At 48.2% G+C, this 24,159-nt stretch overlaps 1 protein-coding gene across 3 annotated transcripts in view; it reads left to right on the top strand.

Moving 5' to 3' along the window:
• The window catches only part of RNF220 (ring finger protein 220), a 247,611-nt gene that overhangs the window by 194,241 nt on the left and 29,211 nt on the right, over window positions 1-24,159 (top strand). For all 3 annotated transcript variants that reach the window (XM_049774745.1, XM_049774744.1, XM_049774746.1), the window contains one exon: window positions 15,615-15,747. In XM_049774745.1, the coding sequence (XP_049630702.1) occupies window positions 15,615-15,747 (133 nt within the window). The remainder of the gene's footprint in view (window positions 1-15,614; window positions 15,748-24,159) is intronic.

The raw sequence follows: 24,159 nt of genomic DNA, 5'->3' as shown, positions 1-24,159 counted from the left end.
GTGCAAAGCAAACGCCCAAACACTGTGCTATCTCTCTGGCCCCAACTAAAGGAATTTTTAACATGACTTCTTGGGGTGCTTTCAATCCCCTCCTCCCACCACTCACCCCAATACCCCTACCCCACCCCCATATCTCATTCTCCCTATAGACATGCTCCCCACTGAGTCCTCCTCTCATTAGCGTGGTCATTGAATCTTTCCAAAATCACCACCACGGTGCTGGGCCCTGAATGTCCCCCCATGAATCGGGTAACCTCCCTGCCCTCAAGGAGCTCAGAGGCTGCTGGGGGAAACAGATGGATAGACAAATAATTGCAATCTTACATGGCATGTGCAATAATAGAGGTGGAGACAGAAGAAACAGAGCGTGAAAAGGAGTGCCCATCATTATCAGGGAAGGTTTCACAGAGGAAGTATTGACTGAGAGAAACAGGAGAGAGGCTGGGGTTGGAGCTCAGTGGAGAGCACTAGAAGGAGAGGAAAGGAGAGAGGAGGGAGGGGAGGGACTTGAGGGGAGAGGATAGGAGAAGAGGGAAGGGAAAGGGAGTAGAGAGGACCAAGTTGCTCTTTGGAGCCAGGTACTCCTGGCAGTGAGGGTCCCTGTGGAAACCCAAACACACAGTCTAGCCATGTGTTACTCATTTCAGAATTTATGCTGTGGGCTTTGGGCACTGAGGAAAGGTCTTAAGTGACTGACTGAGGGGATCTGACTTGTGTTTCAGGAAGCTCCTTCTAGCCCTGGAGACAGAAAGAGATTAGAGGGGAGAGAGATGGAGACTGATTGTAAAGATGAGAGGTGAAGGTGCCTGAATAAGGGCAATGAAGAAAAGAAGATGGTTAGGACTGGAGATACAGCACAGTAGGGTGTTTGCCTTGCACGTGCCTGACCCAAGATGGATCTGGGTTCAATCCCAGGCATCCCATGCTAGGAGTGATTTCTGAGCACAGAGCTAGGAGTAACCCCTGAGTGCCACCAAGTATGGCCCATAAATAAAAAAGATGGTTTGGGGGTCTTTGGAAGAGAAAAGAGTTAAGATGTTAGTTTTCTGTATCTAGAGGACAGAGTGAAGAATAAGGGTCCCATGTTCTGGTGGGGATAGGGTATGGAGGGTAGTAGGAGATTCTGCATGGAGGTGCCAATCACTGGAAGAGAAAATGCAGAAAATCAAGAGAGCTCTGTTCCAGGCACATTGGACATCTACACAGAGATCCTGGAACCCAGAGATACAGATAGTTCTGGATGGGAGGTACAAGTAGAAATAAATGTAGAACAGAGGGACCAGAGTGGTAATAGAGCAGCTAGGGCACTTGCCTTGCATGCAGCCAACTCAGGTTTAATTCCCAGAACCCTGTATGATCCCCCAAGTCCCTCCAGGAGTGACCTCTGAGCACAGAGCCAGGAGTAAATCCTGAGCACCACCATGTGTGGTTCAAAAACAAACCAAAAAAAAAAAAATGTGAAGCAGAGATTAAGCCTGGGCATCACTTAGAGTGGTGGGGAGGACATAGGACACAGCCAACCAAAGAAGAGCAGATTGTAATCAAGAATTTGGGTCCATGTTGCACTGCCTGATGCCAGCTTCACCATATACAGCATAGCACAGGGCCATTTACAGAACTTCTCCCTGCCTCTTTTCTCTGTGGTTAAATATGAGCCTTTGATCAATTTGGTTTGATCATCCCCATCCTTTCATCATGTGACCATCTTCTCACACCCCAGAGCAACTTTGTTGGACTCAGGTTGGGTAGAGCTCCATGGACTTTATCACTCTCATGGACACAGTGTCAGTCCTACAATTTGCTTGTGTAATTATCTTATGGCATCAGTTTTCTCTCTGCTTTGAAACCCTGTTAAATACAGAAATTTTTCTGTGTCCTTTGAGTTTGGTATAGTGTCAAGTACATGGAAAATGCTCAAAAAATACCCAATTCATTAATTAATATAGCCAAAGTATTCATTATATTTGCAAATGATGACCATCAAGGATATGGTTGGGAGCGTTTGAGAGGAAAGTAATGGGAATAAAAAGCAAACTGAACTAAGAGGAGATTCTGGGAGATAATGCAGCAGGTAAGGCACTTACCTGACATGTAGCTGATTCAGGTTTCATCCCCAGTCCTGTTATGAGTATTGTCAGAAATAAATGCTAGGGCCCGGAGAGATAGCACAGTGGCATTTGCCTTGCAAGCAGCCGATCCAGGACCAAAGGTGGTTGGTTCGAATCCCGGTGTCCCATATGGCCCCCTGTGCCTGCCAGGAGCTATTTCTGAGCAGACAGCCAGGATTAACTCCTGAGCATCAGCTGGGTGTGGCCCAAAAAAAAAAAACAAAAACCAAAAAACAAAAAAATAAAATAAAATAAATGCTAAATTTATGTGTGTGGCCCAAAAATTACAACAAAAGTGGTTCAGATGCCAGAGAGATAATACAGAGGTTAAAGCACTTGCCTTGCATGTGGCTGTGGTCACAACCCTGATTTGATCACTGAGAAAAACCAGTTATGGTCTTTTAATCCTCTGAGCACTGCCAGATGTGGCTAAAAACCAAACAGAAAAACAAGAGGTGGACTTGGGACAGAATACTATGAACAGTAGACCCAGGTTCTATCCCCGATATCCCATATGGTCCTCTAAGCCTGCCAGGAGAGATTTCTGAGTGTAGACCCAGGAATAACCCCTGACCACCACTAGGTGTGGCCCAAAAATATAAAAAAGAAGATGACTATGGACAGCAAATAGGACTCAATATCTTGGATGAGAAGGGTCAGGCAGAGAAAGGACAAAGTGACAAATATGTGGGAAGGGTGAGCATTGGTGTTGTGATGGGAAGACGAGAGTGTATATAGATGATGAAAGCATGAGTAGGAAGAGGTGAGGATACAGGAGAAAGAGGTTACTACAGTGTTCTCAGGGAACTCAGGCAGGAGAGAAACTAAGCCCAGAAGGGGATTCAGCCAACCAAGAAGTTGACAACATTTCCCATGGCAACTGGAAGAGAAAGGATGTTGTGTGTCCAAGAACTTTGACCAAGGTTTTTGACCCAAATAGGAAGTAAGATTACCAGAAGATGGGAATGAGGAATTCAGAGAGTTAGATGTTGAATTGTCTCAGTGGTAAAGGGGAGTCCAAACTGACCAGGTCCATGGTAAAGAGTTGCTTAGGAGTGCTGAACTGGGAAGTAGGGATTTTTATGAGCAAGTCTCATAAAAGAAAGCTGTGTGGTTTTGTGAGTTTTCCCCAGCTGTGTTTAGCTGCCTCTGTGTCTGAAACCAAAAGATTTCGGGTATGGAACAGGCAGAGGCAGTAAAGAGGTTGAGTAAATAGGGGAGTGGCTGTAGAAGGGATGTGCCATGGCTCCTAGCTTGAATCCCTGAGTACACGGTGTCTGGAATACTGGGCCCATAGAGGTAGGTGAGGACAGTGGGTAAAGAACCACAGAGACTTGGGGGAAATTCAGTCAGACCAGACAGATTGTTATCAAGACCTCAGGAGGAAGTGGAGCACAGGGAAATGAGAAGGTCAAAGCAGTGACCAGGGCTTGGGGGCTCCAGGTGAATATCCACATGCTGAGGAAGGTGGGGAGTTGGGGGAACAGTGAGGAAGGAGATAACTGTTCTCAGAGCTCACAGGTCAGAGAAGCAGGGTCTGGAAGCAGCAGACTGAGGAAGACTCCCACCTACCTCCTGTTCTGAGGATTCTGGAGATGGGAAACTAAACAGCTTGCCTTAGAGAGGACAACCAAAAGTGGTGTCTGCAGGGGATGGGTCTGGTTTCTGGGGGAAATGAAGAGAGAAACTAAAGGAGGCATTTAGGGATGAAGGATGCTTATTGGTGTGGTGTTCAGTCCCAAGGGCATGATGGGAAGACGGTCAAGAGGTCTCAACCAGGCTCTCTGCACCCCCTCCCATCTCTGATAGGACTGTCCATCTCTCTCGGCCACTTTCCCCATGGACATCTCTCCTCCTGCACCATCAACTCTCCACCACCTCCCATGGGGCCCCGTGCCATCCCCATGTCCTTCCCACCTCTTCCCACACCTCCTCAGGGGGGTCCTCTCAGACCCACCCTGCCCTGCCCCACCTCAGCCGGCCTGAGTGAACAGGCACCCCTGCACCTTCATTTCTCAGGTCACTGCTTGGCTAATGGGCTATTAATTTGCTCAATCGTCCCCTGTGAGGCAAACTCAATTTCTGCCAGCCAGTCGTCCCTCCCTGTCGACAGCGTGATTGATTGGAGGAACAGCTGTCACCGGCCGGCTGCTTGCTCCTGCCTCCGTGCCCGTGGGTCCGCGCCACCCCTCTCCTCCTTGGGCCACCGCCCCGCGCCCACCCCTGCCACCTGCCCAAGGACCTGTCGCCAGCAATGAAAAATGACAGAAATATTTAAGGACAAATAAGGTTTCCCAACGCAATTGAAAATGATTACAGGCAGCTACAGATGGGGCCAATCTGATGCACAGCAGCAAATCAAATCGAATTTCCTTATCGGCGTATTATTTTAGGCGTTATCTGGCACGTTGATGCAGTTATCAATTCAATTTCAGCCGCCGGCCCGCTGTTTACTGTCTCGCCTTTGCTGGGAAAAGGTAAACATGCTCAGCCCAGCAAATTAATTTCTGGCTGAAGCCAGAGGCTGCAAAGGATTGCTCGGTGCACCCACTCCTCACCCCCACCGTGGCCCTGTGAACCTGCAGGCCAGACCTGGGGTACGCCCTGGCTGGCCCCAGGAGTAGACGCCTCTTTTGCTGCTTGCCCCAGCCTGGCCCCAGCCTCCCCAGCAAGATTCAGGGTTGAGGTGACCGCTGTGGGCTCTGCAGCGGCTGCCAGAGAGAGGTGAAGGTCTCCCATTAATTTCCAGCTAAAAATGACAAATTCATCTTGGACGACAATTAAATGAAGTCAGTAATTGATGCTAATTGATCTCCAGATGCGAGGGCGCCCCTCAGCCTGAGCAGCACGTGGCAGTCTTGCTCACGTTCCCCCAATCCCCCAGCCCTCTTGTCCTCCACCTCTCTCTGATCGTCCTGTGGTCCTGGCTCATCCCTGGGGGGGCCCCCCTTGGGTCTCTCATCCCAGCTGGTCTAGTGGCCGGGCTGGGTGCAGACAATGCCTGAGGCTGAGACACTGCCACCCAATCCCGCAGGCACTAGTATTCAGAGCCCCAGTTGTGCCCATCCAGTGAGCCAGCAGGTAACCCTTCCCTCCTCATTGGCTCAGGATTTATTGCCCACAGCTGCGGAGTCTCCCACTTCATTTTTATAAGCCCATCGCCAGAGCCAGCAGGGGAGGAAGTACACTTGGATTTACTCAACTCTCAGCAGTACAGGTCTAGCTTTTTGACTCCATGACCCAGGGCCTGGGGTTTGCTGGGAAAGGAATCTCATCTCCCCTGGCTATGTGTAAAGACGGGGGAGATCCTCAGGTGTGCTTTTCTAGATGTGAAAACACGCCCATATCTGAGGAAGCATGTATGATGTGCATGTGCACATGCCATGTTTCTCTGAGTTAGGCCTGTTTCTGCAGTGTGTCAAGCTTGGTCCCCGGCAACTCTGGGTGGTCCCTCTATCCCACCCAAACAGGTGCAGTTTGGAAGTTATGAGCAAAAGGAGGAAGGGAATGGAATTGTAGCTCCAGAAGTGAATTGGTGGGCAGTAGTGTTTGGGAGAAGGCGAGTGATGTGAAATAGCTGGAACTCCACACTCCACCTAAATATATTGGCTGATGCACCTGATGGGAGGAAAAGCTCCTGGGGCCAAGGGCTTGGGTTTCATGGCTGCAAACACAGAGTTTAGCCAAGAATCTACTTCCATTTCAACCCAAGACTGACTTGCAGATGTTAGCCATCAGCCACCAGGAGGCCCCATACAAACTAGAGACAGTAAATAGAATCCATCACAATAGAGATCAGGGCACCACACAGGTTTCTGCTTCACAAAAACATGAGACTGATCGGAGGTCATGGGAAGTGAACAGAGGTACCATCCTGAGTTTCTGTTAGTAGAGTACAGGAAGGGAGATGGCAAGGGCACCCAGGCATATATGTGCCGTTATAACTGGGTTATCTTCCATATGTAAGAAGTCTAATGTAGTATGAGGAGGTCAGCCCATGTGTTTTATGGTGGCAGGTGACAAACTGCATATATAATGAGAGAGATGACTGCCAGGATTAGAGCACATATAAGGAACCTAAGAAACTCCCCATTTTTTGACATCAAGGAATGTGGTAGTATATTTGCCTTGGTTATGTGAAGCCCTGGCTTTGGCTCCCGTTATCACCACAAAGTAAAAAAGGCCTCCACAGTGGCCTCTAGAACATTTGCTTTGTTAGGGACAATGACCATTTATTCATTCAAAGAATATTGGTTGAAATCTAGGGTTATTATACTTTGGGCTCCGCCTCCTGCTAGATGCTGGGGCTATAATCATGAACAGAGATTAATTCTTTAAAAAAAAACTTATATTTATTGATTGATTGATTGATTGATTGATTGGTTTCTGGGCCATACCCAGTGGTGCTCAGAGGTCACTCCTGGCTCTGCACTCATAAATCACCCATGGCAGGCTGGAGGACCATATGGGATGCCAGGAATTGAACTGTGTCTGTCCCAGGTCAGCCACTTGCAAGGCAAATGCCCCACCGTTGCTCCATCTCTCTGGCCCCAGAGATTAATTCTTGTCTTTACAAAATATATAGCCCTAGAAGCTATAATACAATAGGTACTTGCCTTGCATGTAACCAACCCCAGTTCTTATATGATCAATCCCCAGCATATCTCATATAGTCCTGTAAGGCTGATAGAAGTGCTTCCTCAGTGCACAGCCAGCAGTAAACTTTGAGCACCATTGGGGAGGAAAAAGGAAGGGAAGAAAGAAAGGGAAGGTAGGGGAGAGAAGAGGAGAAAAGGAGAAAAAGAAAGGAAAAAAGAAGAGAGAAAGAGACCAAAATAAAAAGAAAGTCAGAACCAGGGGCTGAAGCAATAAATAGTACACTTGTTAGGGCATCTGCCTTGCATGTGGCTAATCTGGGTTTAGTCCCCAGAACCATTTTGGTACTATAAAACCCACCAGGAATGATCCATTCCTGGTGCACACAGACCTGAGCACAGACCCAGGAGTCAGCACTGAGCAACTCCAGATGTGGCCGAAAAACAAAACAACCCATAACCAAAGCATACATCCTAGAGATGGTAATGTACCAATGGAGGCAGGTCAATGCTTCTCTCAATGGGCAGCACTGGAAGAACACAAAGAACAAAGCTTGGTCTGGAAGTCCAGGAAATCTTCCTGGAAGAGGGACTTCTGAATTCAAAAAGTTCAGTTAGCCAGCATATTAAAAAGCTCTTCCCTGCAGCCTTTTTGTGGCTCTTCAAGCCCAAAGCAGTGACAAATTGGCCTATTTGGTTCTATGTGATTAGAATTGCTAAAAATGTCACCACTACCCTAGAACACAAGCCACTGCTCCATGGTGTGAGCAGGAGGGTGTGTGGCTGTTTTCAGGTCATCTCTGAAACTGGCAGACAAGTATGGGCCCAGCTAAATACACACATTTCTCCTCTGCACCCCCCACCACCACCTCCTCGACCAGGGATGCCTATTAATCCTGACAAATGATGACTTACGAACATGTAATGCAAACTGATTCATCATACATTCAAATCCGCCGCCCCGCCCCAGCGGGAGGCCCCAGCCAGACAAGTGTATTACACGGATAATGTATTTGACGTATTAATAAAACCAGCCGCATTGCTCTGGCGCGGGGACTGGGGAATGCCAATATACGATGACAGATCACATATTGATGAAATCCAGATGTTTGGAATCATAGTCTTGGGGCCTTGTTCATATTGACTGGAGGTAAAAAATGCCGTCTGTCAGCCTGTTAACTCTTGCTGTCCTGCACACAGCCTAGCTGCCAATCATGGAGTTCTGGGAAGAAGGGCAAGGAAAAAGTGTGAGAAGGGAGAGTGGGTGAGATGGTTCAGATGGATGAGGGGGGTATCAGGAGGTGGGAGGACTCTGGATCCATGGATGGGAGGGACACTTCTACTCTTATGTTCTTGCCTTCTCTGCTGCATGTGACCCTAATCTTGCCTGGTCCTGAAAAAATATGACCTTGTCCTCAAGGACACCATGCTCTTCTCTCCACTGGTTGTTCCTTCTTAATCTTGGATAATTTAGGCTTCCTTACCTGTTGGATTTCCTCAGGGTTCTAGTCCAGCTTCCTCTTCTCACATGTTCTCTCCCTAAGTCCCCCATCACTCTTGTCTCTTTTGTCTTCATTAGTTTATTCAGTAAATACTTATTGTTTATTTTCTGCCTGATAGACATTCCTGACACGAAGGATGTAGTGAACTTCAGTTCTTATCTTCAGTCCAGTGTTCTAGCATTCAGTTCTGCTCTCAGAGGTGGCTAATGCACACTTTTAAGTGACTGTCTGAGGAAATCCTCACAGCAAGAGCATCTAAGGTTGATCTCATTCTCTTTCTTACCCAGCCTGTTGTTGCTTTTCTCTTCCACAAATCAGTGAATGGTCTCCACTTAGAAATCACTCGACTTGCAGTCATGCTTGACTCCTTCCTATTCTCCAACTCCCACACCAACCCGTTCCACACCCAGTTTCTATCCATCTTCTTCATCATTATCATCATCATGCTAGAGAAAGTCGCCGCAATCTCAATGGAGGCCTTACTGCCTTTGTCATTCTTTACTTTATAGTTAGATGGTCTTTTTCAAAAAGCAAGCAGGGATTAAAGAAAGAACTCACTGGTCTGAGTGTATGCAATTCATGCTATGCATGCAGGATGTCTAGCACTACGTCATCCCCAGAGCACTGCATCAATCCTTAGCACTGCGTCATCCCCAGAGCACTTCCCCTAAGCACCACTGGATGTAATGCCCCAACCAAAAGAAATAAATCAATGACTAAGCCTGTTAAAATGCAAGTGGAGTCCAAGGCTATAGCTCACAAGTAGAACAGTTGGCTTATATTGGTGAGGTCCCAGGTTTGATTGAAGACCATGAAAATAATTAATAAAAGTTCAGAGAGATGGGGCTAAGTGGTAGTACAGTGGGTAGAGCATTTGCCTTACACACTACTGGTCTAGGCTGGATCCCCAGCATCTCATATGGTCCCCTGAACCTGCCAAGAGCAATTTCTGAGCACAGAGCCAGGAGTAACTCCTGAGTGCCACTGGGTGTGGCCCAAAAACCAAAAATAAAGTTCAGAGAGATAATAAGCAGATAGAATGCTTGTCTTGCATGTGGCCAATCCAGGTTTCCTTAGCACTCTCCTGCCAGGAGTGATCCCCGAGCTCACAGCCAGGAGTAAGCCCTGAGCACCACCAGATGTGACCTGAAAACAAAACAAAGCAAAAATGGAATAAAATTCAAACATGTAGAGATCAGACTGATATCATAGCAGAGAGGGTATAGCCTATCTGGATCTCTGAGCCCACCAGAGTAATTCCTGAGTACAGAACCAGGAGTAACCCTGAGCACCTCCAGGTGGGGCCCAAAAACCAAAATTTGTTTTTAAAGCAGACATCTAGAACACCCCAATAGTTTCTCACTATGTGTTAAATAATAATAATTGAAAATCATTAATGTAGTAAAAAAAAAAGTCCTCCCGGATTTAGCCTTATTTATCTGAACTCAACACTGCCCCTCACACTCTGCTACAGCTGCTCTGGACTCTTTTCAGTTCTTCACTTAGCCTTTCTCCCTAGTGCTTTTAAACATGCTGTGTCCTATCTAGGACACTACTTCCCCCCAACCATTGCCTTCCTGGTTCCCACTAAGTAGTCAAGCCTTTGCTCAACTGTCACTTCCTCACATACCAACCCAGATGACATAACTCCCATAGTTCCATGTACCTCCCTTGTTCTAAGATCACTCTGGGGACACTGCTTTAATGGCTCTCTGCACAGTTAGGCCCGAAGCTCTCTGAGGGTGGAGAATGTGACTGTCTTGTTCATTATTGTAGACCATCAGGTCTGTGCAGCCCCACATCGGTATCCAATTAACAAGTTGAATATCGTTGAATCATTACCTAGGTGGTGATAGGTAGGTGGGTTGTGCAGTGGTTACACACACGAGCTTCTGAGTCAGACAGACCAGAATTTAAGTCTTTACTCCTAACCTTCTAGCTCTGTCACTTTAGTGTTCTGAGCTCCATTTTTCAAATCTGGGGATAGAGATAATCATATCAGCTTCAGGGGACTATCCTAAGGATTAAATAGTGAAAGATTTAAATATGGGCAACATTAAAACAAACCCTAGAATATAATAGCATTTAATAAATACTAGTATAAAAATACTAGTATAAACAGATATATTGTGGATAAGTTGATGAATAGCTAGACAAATAGATTGACATACATATGGGGATATGAATGGATAGGAAGAAAGAACTCCTTAGAGGTCAAAAAAAAAAAAAACAGAATAAGGTGACCTACCAAGTGGTACATGATCTATTTTTTTAATGATTATTATTTTTCTTTCTCTCTCTTTTTTTGTTTGTTTGTTTTTGGGCCACACCCAAAAGTACTCAGGGCTGACTCCTTTTTTTGTTTTGTTTTGTTTTGTTTTGGGGCCACACCCAGCAGTACTCAGGGCTGACTACTTTTTGTTTGTTTTGTTTTGGGGCCACACCCAGCATTGCTCAGGGATTACTTCTAGGTCTGCACTCAGAAATAACTCCTGGAAGGCTTGGGGACCATATGAGTTGCTGGGGATAGAACCTGGGTCCATCCCAGGTTGGCCGTGCACAAGGCAAATGCCCTACCACTGTGCTATCACTCTGGTCCCCATGGTACATGATCTTGATCATTCAGAGAGGAAAACCAGATACAGAGGAAAGCCAAGGAGGGACAGGTGAGAACCAGGCACAAACTACAATCAATGCCTGTGTCCTAGCAGAGATAAGAATGGGTGTCTAGCACTATACACAACTTTGATTTAACTGGTTCCTCACAGAAGTCATTATTATCTGTGTTTCTTGCAAGAGAAATGCCAAGTTCAGAGCGTTAGTGATTTTCCCAAGGTCCTATGCTAAGAGCCACATTACAGAATGCTGCTAGAAGGTTCTGTATCTTGGTCATGAGGAAATGGAGGCCCTACTAATGTAGGTGGAGGGAGGAAGATGCCCACACATACAAGCACATATATTGTGAAAAATTCCAGTCTCTATTGCTATTTTTAGGGTTAATAATACCCTCTTTTTTGGTTTGTTTTTGAACTACATTCAGTGTTCTCAGAGCTTATCCCTGACTCCATGAGGGCTTGGGGGACCATATATAATATTGGAGATTAAACCCAGGTTGGCTTCATGCAAGCAAAGTGCCTGAACCTCAGTTTCTGTCTTCATTCTAACTTCCCCCATTCTTATGTCAGACACCAGGCTCCAGAGCTCTGCTTTTGTTTGCTTGTTTTTCTTGGGGGAAGCCACACCTAACCAGGCTCAGGGACTACTCCCAGTTCAGTGCTAGGGTTTGCTCCTAATAGTGCTCGAGGATCATGGATGGAACCCAAAGCCTCCTGCATGCAAATCATACAGTCAAGCTGTTGAGCTATCTCTGGCCCAAGCCAAACCTTTTTTGGTCTGCAACTAGTATATGTTACTTGCATACCCAGAAAGGTTTGGTGGAAGCCTTGGCCAGTATGACTGGGTCAAGCCCAAACCAGAGAAACCAAAGAGAAGGGAATTACAGGGCAGAGCAGGCTGGTGGTCTGAGTGCTCTACCTATTCCTCCAGTAGCCATTCTACACCAGGCTTCCCTAGAAAAGATGATATGTAAAGGAGCAGCCCAGCGACCCTGGACTTCCTGCTACCCATGGTCAGCAGCTCCCAACAGAGGGGGGCAGCAGAGGGCTGATCTGGGACCCTAGACCCCCTGAGGCCTACTACTAATACTTGAGGAATGAACTAGCCAGAGCTTGTCCCCAGATCAGAAAAAAATGAACTGGCTTAACCCCCCCCCACACACACACACACACACACACAACATAGCTTGTCCCTTCCTGTGGGGGCCTCCCTTTGGAGGAAGGTGAGTCCCTCCAGGGGTCAATGAGTTGGGTAGCCTCCTGACAGGGCCTAGTCTTGCAGGTCTAGGAGCTCAGGTGCAGAATGCCTGTGTCTGAGAGGGGCCAGGCCCCTTCCCCTACCCATCTGCTCTGAGGATACCTGCAGTAGGCCTGCAGCCAGGCAGCCGGGAAGTGGAGGTGGCAGTGTGATGCAGGGGGGCGGAGGGTGGTCGGTAATGAATGTGGACGGGAGGCGGAATGAGCGATCCATCTTTGCATGGGCGGGGAGGGGGCTGCGGGTGGCCCCCCCACACACTCACACACTCAATCAGGCGCTGTCAGACCTCCGGCCGCCTGGCATTTTGGTGAAGAATCTCTCAGCTAAAAATTGTTGTCAGTCCCATTTCCTCGTTATCAGTGCAAGGGCTGAGGCAGCGCCCGGGGATTAGCCGGAGCGCAGAGCGCCCTGCGCCCGGCGTCCTCGCCGATAACACCGGGCCTCCCGCCTCACCTCCCCATTCATCATCTTTAGCACTGACAGCCCGTCCCAGTCCCTGTCCCTGTCCCTGTCCTCCTGCTTCCCACGTCTCCCCTCTCTCTCTCTGCTGCAGCGGAGCTCCTGACCTCTACTGGGGGCCAGGCCTGGCAAAGCTGGACGCCGTTGGGCCAAGCCCTAGACCACCTGTTTCAAAGAACTGGATTGCTGGAGGTTGGGAGGGGCAGATGAAGGGCGCCCCCAGAGGAGGTGGTGTCACCATTGGTAGGTTGGTCTGCCTACCTGAAGTGCTGCAGATGGCAGCAAGACTAAGGATGAGCTCAGGCCCCTCCAGCCCAAGGCTGACTCCCCTCTTCTGGGAACTGAGACCAGGAAGAGTCTGAAGAGGTCTCCTTCAAGAAAAAAGAAGAGCAGGGGGTAGAAAACTTGGTTCCAGCCCCCTGAAAGACTATGGCCCCCTCCTCTGGGCCATCCCTAGTGGTTTTATGGTCCATTTTATGGCCACTGTAATGGCCCAGGTCAAAAGCTTCAGGGAGCTGTATTCTGGGAATTATGCAAACGAGGAGCAGGCCCAGGGCCAGAGTATAGATTTTATCATTAAACCTGGGCAGGCCATGTCGTTAGTGCAGTAAAATCCACGTCCTGACCACAGGTCTCAATATAAAATTATAGGGAACACAGCGGGGGAGGGGAGATGGGCCCACAACCATGCTGACACCTGCCACTCTGACCCCTGAAAAAACAGGGTGTGGGATCCCTCTGCTGATTCTTGTCAGTGCTATTCCTAAAACTTGAAGCCAGGAAGACACCCCATTGTGAGGCCACACTTGGAAAAGTAGAGGATTCCTGTGGCAATAAAGCAGATGGAGTAAGAAGAGGTTGATGGGAATAGTGAGGCCTAGACCCTTGAAGGAAGGAATCAGAAACTCAGCAGCTCTAAGAGTCAAATTTGGTGACCCTAACCTAGAGGACTGACTGCCCAGTCAGACCCCACACCCAGATAAGCCTCCTGAAGTCATGGCCTTGGTCATCATCTCTCTGATAGCTGATTTTTGAGCTTCTCTGGACACCAGAGGAAGGAAGCAGAAAAAAAAGTCTGAGAATAAGCTAAAGAATTGTCTTCCAAGACCAGAGAGATAGTACAGTGTGTAGGGCATTTGCCTTGCATGTAGCCATGGCACCCCAAGTTGGCCAGAAGTGATCCTTGAGCAGAAAGCCAAGACTCATCTCCGAGCACAGCCAGGTATAACCCTAAAGCAACAACAAAGAATTCCTTTTTAAGGTCAGAGTTTAAATTAGTAGCCAGTGATGCCTCTTGATGGTTAAGGTCTCTCAATCCTACATCAGTAATGAGAGATCAACATAGATGTGGGTTGGAAAAGTGGCTAGGTCTAGATATCCCAATGAGGTACATGAGGCAACCAGGAGTTTTTTTCCTATGTGGCACTTTCTGGTTATCATCAATAGGAGAGTGGAGGAGCTGGAGAGATAGCATGGAGGTGAGGCATTTGCCTTTCATGCAGAAGGTCAGTGGTTCGAATCCCGGCATCCCATATGGTCACCTGAGCCTGCCAGGAGCAATTTCTGAGACCAAGTGGAACAGAGTTCAGGTCCTAACCAGATCACAAGTCAGTTCTGTACCTCCAACACTTGTTTATGTTTTAGGGTACACACGTTGAAGGGGATTTCAGAGAAAGATAACTTAGAATCCATAAAATTTACAAGAGAGATTATCCAGGGAAGAAGTGAGATCTGAACAGAGAGAACATAGATCCCAGGGAGCACTGAAGAGGCAGAAGAGACATGGTGATGGCTCATGAATGTGGGAGAATGGGAAGGCAAGAAGCAGCCTGGTAGGGGAAGGGAGAATGGCCTGACTGAGAGAGGCAGGGAAGAGACAGAGAAAGAGAGAGAGAGACAGAGACAGAGAGACAGAGACAGAGAGAGAGACAGAGAGAGAGAGGCACTGCTGAAGGAGGAGCAGGTGTGGGATAGGGCAGAGTTTACAGAACCTGAACCATTTTGTAAATGGTTGAGCCTCAGATTCTTTTTTTTTTTTTTTTTTTTTTTGGTTTTTGGGCCACACCCGGTAACGCTCAGGGGTTACTCCTGGCTATGTGCTCAGAAGTTGCTCCTGGCTTGGGGGACCATATGGGACACCGGGGGATCGAACCGCGGTCCGTCCAAGGCTAGCGCAGGCAAGGCAGGCACCTTACCTTTAGCGCCACCGCCCGGCCCCGAGCCTCAGATTCTTATGTGGTGTCCAAGCTGGGATGTCCATGAACTTGGGCATAGACTTCTGGAGAACAAAGATAGGATCTGGGGGAGAGACATGGATTCTAGAGTCCACAGGGCACAGAGAGGTGTTAGGGACCTAAGATGGAAGATGAGTGCCTGAGGGATATGCTAAGGTATACTTAATGCCTTGCATGTGGGCTAACCTGGTTTGATCCTCAGCATCCCATATGGTCTGCCAAGAGTAATTCCTGAGTGCAGAGCAAGGAAAGAACCCTGAGCACTGTTGTGTATGAGGGGAAACAAAGGAGAAAGATTATTCAGCAGCAGAATGAGAAGCACTATGGAAGCAAGTCATGAAAAAAGATGGCCTGGCAGTCACTGGGGTCTTTCTCAATGTTTCTCACTGACCAGGGAAGGACCAGATCTGAGCTAATTCTGGGTTCCACACTGGCCTGGGTCAGAACTGATCATGTTTTTAAATGACTCCAGGAAGGAATTCCTTGTCTTCCTCTTTTCTTCCTTCTCCTGATCTGGGGAACATGAAAGCAGAAAGAAGAGATGGGGAGGAGAGGGGCTCTGGCTATTTTGGGAAATTACATGTTTGAGACAAAGCCTTCTCCACTAACCTGTGTGAAAGGATGGGGTTGAACTTGGATAGCAATGAGTACTGAGGTGTCTGCAGGGCCATAGCCTCAGAAGCTGCCTAGAAGAGAGATGCTCAAGGCTGTGGGGCATCAGGCTCAGTCCTGTTCTAGGTCAATGAGCCCCCAAAGACAGTAGCAGGCTGGGGAAAGAGGTGATTTTCCACATTTTTTTCCAAATGGCCTAGCTGATATATTTATCTCTTCTTCCCTCCCCAGGTAAGAAAAAGGCAGTAGCCTTGTTTGACAGCCAGGCCCCTATTTGCCCCATCTGTCAGGTCCTGCTCAGGCCCAGCGAGTTGCAGGAGCATATGGAACAAGAACTGGAACAGCTGGCACAGCTGCCTACCAGGTAAGCCATCAACTGGGGAAGCCTGTTGGCCAGAGGCCTCCACCTGGGTTTAGCTTACAGGTTGCAAAAACCCCACTCTTGAGCGAGAAGACAAGGTCCCACTACCATGCTCTCTCATTTGCCTTCAGTCCTCAGCTGTCCCACTGAATAATGCTGCCTTTCTGTTCTGGTTCAGTGTTTGGGGATGAAAGGAAAGTAACCCCTTTCTTCTGACCTCCATCTTCAGAGAGCACTGAAATGCAGGTGCATTATTTTCTCAGGCCCTATGCTGTAGTGCTGAGCCTGGAGCTGGAGAAGTCTTCCCAGCACCAGATAATGGTCCCTAACCATCAGGGGTCACTTCTGAGCACCACAGGATGTGGCCCATCCCTCCAAAATAGAGAAGCAAGCATTGATTCTCTATGAATCTCCAAACTTAAAGGTGATGGTCATTTTTCTTTTGTTTAAGGGAAACATTCAGTGGATGCTCAGGGCTTACTCCTGGATCTGTGCTCAGTCATCACTCCTGATAGAGCTTAGGGGATCATTTGCACTGCTGGGTACCCACCTAGAGTTAAATACTTACAAGAGTATCTTAACCCCTATACTTTAGTCCCTAACTAGTGACAGTCTTGAGAAGGTGCTCCAGTTTGTTCCCTATGACAATTACGTGCACACACACACACACACACACACACACACACACACACACACACTTTATTTCAGCCAAAAGGTCTGGATAAAACCTCCTCTAGGACCTTGTAAATAAGTCTGGTTAACAGAGGACAAAGAAGGAGTGTGAAACATTACCCTAAATCATGTGGTTCAAAACAACCATTGCATCAGGATCTCATACTGAGTTCAGAGGAGAAAGCTGTGTCTATTTCTCTAGGAGGTCTGGGGCCCTGCTGGGAAGACTTTGGCTGGCGTGGGAATCATCTAGAGCCCTAATGGTTGGGAATGGTTGGGAAGGTACAGCTGTCCACTTGGACTTCAGCTGCAGGCCCAGAGCCAAACCCCTCCTTTGGCTTCTTCCCCTGACTGAGCTTTCCTCATTACAAGGCAGCTTTGAGGCAGATGGACGTCTCACATGGCAGCTCAGGCCTCTAATGGCAATATTCAGGCTAGAGAGAGGAAGCTGGATCACTTCTTAGAACCTAACCTCAGCAATCACTTTTCTTTTTTTTTTTTTTTTTTTTTTGGTTTTTCGGCCACACCCATTTGATGCTCAGGGTTACTCCTGACTAAGCACTCAGAAATCACCCCTGGCTTGGGGGGACCATATGGGACGCCGGGGGATAGAACTGCGGTCCTTCCTTGGCTAGCGCTTGCAAGACAGACACCTTACCTCTAGTCTAGCGCCCACAAATCACTTTCTACCACACTTTCCACTTTACTCTGCTGATGAAGCAGTGTTAACCCCCCCAAACTCCAGAGAAGGGGTGTTCACCCCTACGTCTCCTGAGGAGGTGGTACCCTCTTATTACTAGTGGCACATATGGCATGGGGACTGGGTTATGAGCATTGTGGGTAGTAGGAAAAAAGCTTGGACCATTACTCTAACCCACTGTCCACTTCAAGTTATCAAATTTGACTTATTCTCTTTCCCTCTGCCCTCACATCAATACCCCCTTTGGGATTCAAGGGTATTCAAAGGTAAATCAAGCTTCAAAAGTAAAACAATGATTGAAGCTCTTAATAGCACATAGGGGAATGGTGAGCAATGAGACCTGGACTAAATTTTTAAGAAAGAAGTGTTAACTATTGCTAGGATATAAATTGCCCCCAATTGGGACAGACTCATAGAAAGCCAATAGAGTGCTTGATTTGCTTGTGACTAACCTAGGTTCTATTTGCAATGTCCCATACAAGTCCCCCAAGCATCACTTGAAGTAATTCCTGAGTGCAGAGCTAGGAGTAGCTCCTGAGCATCTCCAGATGTGGCCCAAAAAACAAATGCCCCCAATCTAGTAGCTTAAAAATAACATCTAAGGGGTCAAGCAATAGTTAATGAGTTGGAGTATATTCATTGCATGCAAGAGTCCCAAAGTTTGGGGCCAGAGAGATAGCATGGAGGTAAGGCGTTTGCCTTTCATGCAGAAGGTCATTGGTTCGAATCCTGGCATTCCATATGGTCCCCTGAGCCTGCAGGAGCGATTTCTGAGTGTGGAGCCAGGGAGCAAATCCCTGAGTGCTGCCAGGTGTGACCCAAAAACAAACAAAAAAATTAAAAAAACAAAAACCAAACAAACAAAAAGAGTCCCAAAGTTCAATTCCCAACATTACCTAGTCTCCAAGAACTACAGGGTGTAGCTAAAAAATAATTTTGTTTATTTATTTATTTATTTATCTATTTATTTATTTGCTTTTGGACCATACCCAGATGTGCTGAAGGCTTATTCTTTTGCTTTGTTCAGATATCACTCCTGGAGGGTTTCAGGAGAATATAGGAGAATCTAGGGAATGAACCTAGATCAGCCATGTACAAGACAAGCACTTTAACCCCTATTCTATCTTTCTGTCTCCTCTCCCCAGATAGGTAGGTAGGTAGGTAGGTAGGTAGGTAGGTAGGTAGGTAGGTAGGTAGGTAGGTAGGTAGATAGATAGATAGATAGATAGATAGATAGATAGATAGATAGATAGATAGATGCATACATACATACATATATTTTTTGTTTTGTTTTTGGGCCACACCTGGTGATGCTTGGGGTTACTCCTGACTCTGCATTCAGAACTCTCTCCTGGCAGGCTCAGTGAACCATATGGGATGCCAGGGATTGAACCCAGGTCTGTCCCAGGTCATCTGCATGCAAGACAAATGCCCTACCACTGTGCTATTGCTTCGGCCCCTCCTCCCCATATATTTTTAAAGAATTATTATTTCAGGGTCAGAGCAATGGCACAGCAATGGTAGAGTGTTTGTCTTGCATGTGGCTGACGCAGGACAGACCACAGTTCGATCCCCCCTTCCCCAGTGTCCCATATGGTTCCCCAAGCCAGGAGCAATTTTTAAGCTCATAGCCAGGAGTAACCCCTGAGTGTCACTGGGTGTGGCCCAAAATCCAAGAAAAAAAAGAATTATTATTTCACAGGGTTTTTGTTTGTTTGTTTGCTCTTTTTTGTTTGTTTTTTGTTTTTGGGTCACACCCAGCAGGGCTCAGGGGTTACTCCTGGCTCTACGCTCGCTCGGAAATTGCTCCTGGCAGGCTCGGGGGACCATATGGGATACCGGGATTCGAACCACCTTCCTTTTGCATGTAAAGCAAACGCCTTACCTCCATAGTATCTGCCGTGCACATTTCACAATTTTCATGAGCATTCAATTTAGGCACAGTTTGGCTGAGCCATTCTGGGCATTTGAAGCTTCTGGCTCAGAGATTCTCAGGAGGCTGAAATCAAGATGTCAGCCAAGGACCAAGGCAATAAATAGTACAGTGGGTAGGAGCCACTTGAGTTTTCCATGGCCACTGATTTCACCACAGGAAGTGATCCAACCTAGAAGGAGCCTTTTTTTTTGGGGGGGGGGGCACACCCGGCATTGCTCAGGGGTTACTCCTGGCTGTCTGCTCAGAAATACCTCCTGGCAGGCACGGGGGACCATATGGGACACCGGGATTCGAACCAGCCACCTTAGGTCCTGGATCGGCTGCTTGCAAGGCAAACACCACTGTGCTATTTCTCCGGGCCCTAGAAGGAGCCTTTTATGAACATGTCTCACAAGTCAACTACTATCGCTCACAACATATTCTATGCATTCTATTCAAATCGCCAAATCAAACCCAATGAATTAAACTCTGTAGACTCAGCCTCCTTAATGGGAGGGTATATTTCTTTGTTTGGTTTGGGTTTGAGGTTGCACCTGGCAGTGCTCAGGATTTACTCCTGGTTCTGCCCTCAGGTTTCACTCCTGGAGGAGTTTCAGGGGACCATATGGAAACCAGAGATTGTACCTAGGTCAGCCAAGAGCAAGGCCAAGTCCTACCCACTATACTATCTCTCAGTCCAAGGAAGAGCATGTTTTTAAGTAGGAATACTTAAAATGTGGGAACTATTGAAAACTATACTGATGAGAATAATAAGCCTACTTGGATATTCATTATGGCCCAAGTACTTTACATGGCACCAGTTTATTTAATCTTTACAATCACTCACTATTAATGTCCATTTTGCTGATGAGAAAACTGAAGTACAGAGAGGGGTTCCGTGATTTCTGTAAGGTTGACAGCCTTGTAAAGCAGAAAAGAAGGTTCAGTCTTCCCACTCTTTGGACTAGGCAGGAATCTAAGCTAGAGCTGAGAGAGATGTTTCTGCCACTGAGTTCTGTGCCTTGCGTGCCAGAAATCAGAAGGAGGGTTTCTGAGTAACTCGCTTCCAGTGAAGCGGACTTCACCTTTGCAGGGAGGACAAAATTGAGGGAGCAGGGAACCAGCAGGGAGCCCCAAGTATCTGGAGAACTAAATCCTTGCTCTCTTATTCTTTCTGCCTCCTCCGTGGGGGTCAACAGTCCAGCTAGTCCTGGCAACCCAACCTGCATGTGCTGTCCGGGGCATGGCATGCCACAGCCCCAGATGGTGGTGCCACTGAACCCCTCCGGCTACCTTTCAGGGTCCCCCTTCCAAGTCCACCCGGAGCCCCTACCTGTCCTCTCCATGGTTGTTGTCTGTCTCTCAGCCCTCCCCTTCTGTGCCCCGCACGTCCATGTCCAACCCAGCACCCCTAACCCCTGGCACGCCCCCGCCCCCCACACCCCGATGTCTGACAGCCAGCCGGACAGCGGGATCTGCACAGCAAGTGAAATTCCCGTCGGATCGATAAAGCCGAAGCGCTGGCGGCGACGGGTCGATGGTTTTATCTGTCTCGGCCCCGCCGTGCCCGGCGCGCTGACAGTCCGCGGCCGGCAAAGGCGTTCAAGGGCAGCCGCGCCCGCAGCCGCCCCCGCCCCTGCCCCCGCCCCGGGACTGCAGGCTGGACCGGGCCGGCCGACGCCCCCCGTGATTTATCAGGATCTTTAATTGGAAAAAATTTGCGAATTAATTGATTTCAGGAGCTTGCCAATTAACATTGTAATTGGGTGCGTGATAAATTCCCAGAGAACGTGGCAGCCCCCTCCGGGCTGATGGCGCCCGCTTGCATGCCCGGGTGGTGCGGGAGGGTCCTGGCGACGCTGCCCTGCTCCGTCTCTGGCCCTCGTGGAGGGGGCGAGGCAGAGACCCCTGTCTCCTCTGCTCCCTGCCGACAGCTTCTGCAGCTCAGAGGGGCCTCCGCCTCCCGTTCTGCAGCGGGACCAAATGATTTCTGCAAAAAAATAAATAAATAAATAAAAGCACAGGGGTATGCATAGGTCCCTCCGTTCCTGGAAGAGCCCAGAGGAGGACATGGCCCTGCCTCCATCTCCTCTTCCCTCTGCTCCTTTCTCCTCTCCTCTTCTTCTCTCTCCTTTTCTTATCGTCCCTCTCACCTTCATTCCTCCTCTCCCTTTTCCTCCCTCACCTATCCACTCTCTCCTTTTCCCTTCCCCCTCTTTTCTCCCCTCCTACCTCTTCCCCCACTTTTCTCCTTCCTTTTCTCCTCTCATCCTCCTGCTTATCCCCTTCCTTCCCTTCCCTCCCCTCCTTTTGTCCCCTTTGCTCCTTCTGCTGCCTCTTCCTCAGTTAAGCCGGACCTTGAATCTGGGTGCTGCTGCCAAGGTGCCGTCCATCACCTACCTCTCCACAGTGCTGCTTTCCAGGCATTCTTAAAGGGTGGGTCTGGCATGGGCCTTCTGCCTCCCTCTGCCCAACAGGCTGTCCTTTCAGACACCACCAAGGGCTCGACCCAGGGGAAGAATGACCTTCTGGCTACCAAACTAGAGCTGGCTGGTTTTCTTTTTTGTTTGTTTGAGCAACATTCAGTGGCACTCAGGGGTTACTCTTGACTCTGTGCTCAGAAATACTCCTGGCAGACTCGGGGGAACCCTATGGGATGCTGGAGTTTAAACCCAGATCAGCTGCATGGTAAATGCCCTACCCACTGTGCTATCGCTCTGGCCCCTAGGGCTGGCTGGTTTTCAAAGACAAAAGTCTAAGCCCACTATACAACACACAGACACATATGCATCTTGATGGACTCACACACCCTTTCTGGAAAAACTGTAGCTGCTCATTCCCACAGGCACTCACAGCATAAGGAATCCCCACAGGCACTCACAGCATAAGGAATCCCCACAGGCAAAGCACAGATACTTGTCAAAGTGCATCACACACCCTCTCATACCCCATCCTCTGTCACCTGCCTTCTCAGTCACACCTAAGGTTTCACTAGATCCTAGAACTAGGTTCCTTAGGACAGAAAGGGCAGTTCCATGGAAGAGAGGTTGTGGATGGCTCTGGATGCTGATGGACTGTCTCAGATGTGGTGAGCCCCAAAACACTTCTAGGGAGCTGAGCTGCAATGTCATCACTCTGAATGCGGACATAGGAAGCCATGAATGGGTTGGGTGGGGCCTAGGGAACAGATATTGAGGCTAGATAAAGACAATGGGCAGTGGGCACAGAGAAGAGGAAAAGTTGGTAGGCAGGAAAAGTAGAAGCCATAATCTCACAAGGACTTGGAGGGGACTTGCTCCAATGCGTTCTTCCCGGTGACAGGGTGGGTGATGAGAGCAGAGAAGCCAGTGTCTGAGGGAAGAAAGAGCAGACAAGGGACAGGACTCTGGATGTTCAGGAACCAGACACGGAGATGGTGATGGGAGGAGTTTGGCTGCAAACAAATAGGAACATCAATGTAATTGAAGCGCCATGGGGGTAAACCCATTTTCCCTGGGAGCTCTCAGACAGAGGTTTCCTTCCTGAGAGACTGCAGCCAAGGACATGGAGAGATGGCACAGAACAGGACACGGGGTTGGCCTGAGTTCAGAGACATTTCCCAGGGCTTTTGGCATTCCTTTGAGATCTGGCCTCTCAACTGAGAACTGCTCCTGGTCAGCGCTTTGGAGGAAGAGCCAGAGAGCGGCTGGGCGAAGCTGGAGGGGAGCCTGGGTGTGGAGCTGGCAGTGCCCCCACCCCCTCTTAAGCCTTATTTAAGGCCGGCTCCGGTGTTTGGTTGGGTAATGAACTAGATAAACAATTCCCCAAATAGATTAAAACGAAGTGTAACTTATAAAGGCGGCTGGTGATGATGGTTTATTCCCGGGCAGCGCACCATTTCTTTATTTCCAAGGATAATTCCGTGTAAATCACCTTAATTAAAAGTGTCAACCCAGCCCATGAATATTGTACTTAGGAACGCGTTTCCTGGGTCCCAGTTATAATTTAAAACCCATGGATCACTAGGCGGTGAGTGACTGAGAAGGGAGGAAATCGTTGGGGGTGGCTGTGGAAACTGGGAGGGACTCAAGGCAGAGTGGCTGGGCTGAGGGACTGAAACTGGGTGGAAACTGAAGGCAGAGCAGCTGCTGCCGCACTGGGCTCAGACCTCCCCGCAGAGGCAGTCCTTCCTCCTTGGTCTCCAGGGGATTTTAGGGCACTTGGAAGTGATCAGGTCCTTTGAGGGAAGGAAGGGGAGGAAAACCCATTCAGAAAGAGGAAAGGAATCTGGATCACACCTATCCCACTCTAAGGAAAAGGAAGATTGATGGGAAAAGAGTCAGAGGATTGACAAGAAGAAAAGCTAATCATTCAGAGTCTGAACGTCCCCATGTTTTGGGGGGCTAAAACATTAGAACAACAGGAAGGGTGCTTGCCTTTTATGTAGCCAGTTCAGGTTCAATCCTGGGTACCCTATATGGTCTCTTGAGCAATGCTAGGTATGGCCCAAAATAAATACATAAATAACTAAATGTTCCCAGAACTGTTCACTAGCAGCTGACAGTTAGTTATCAGGAGTCGAGAAACCAACCCCCTGAGAACTCTTCAGAAAAAAATCCACCAGTGTGATAGTTGCATGCACTCAAATCCTAGCTGTGCATGGACTCCGTGTGCACATCATATACCTCATCCCCTCTGTCATGGGTTTGGGCTATTTGTGTGACGATTAGGGAAGTGCTTAGCCTTGCCTGTCTCACTAATTGTTCGTTCTTTATTTTTTAATTTAATTTAATTTTTTCTTTTTTTTTTTTTAGTTTTTGGGTCATACCCATAGGTGCTCAGGGATTACTCCTGGCTTTGTGCTCAGAAATCACATTTGACAAGCTCGGTGGACCATATGGGATGCCAGGAATTGAATCCAGGTCCATCCCTAGTCAACCGCATGCAAGTCAAATGCCCTACTGCCATGCTATCACTCTAGTCCCTCTTTCCTTTTATTATTTGTTGTTCCATCCTCATCTCATTCAGATATTGTTCAGATGTTGAAGGTCTCAGTTTGCTGCTGGGGGGTAGTGAAAGTGTTTGCCTCATCTCTGTGCCAGTAGGACCAGGCTCGGTGCCAGCGTAGGAATAGTGACATGCTGGGATA

This window comes from Suncus etruscus, chromosome 6 (assembly GCF_024139225.1).
Source record: "Suncus etruscus isolate mSunEtr1 chromosome 6, mSunEtr1.pri.cur, whole genome shotgun sequence".
Lineage (NCBI taxonomy): Eukaryota > Metazoa > Chordata > Mammalia > Eulipotyphla > Soricidae > Suncus > Suncus etruscus.
This window is presented reverse-complemented; position numbering and strand designations above follow the sequence as displayed.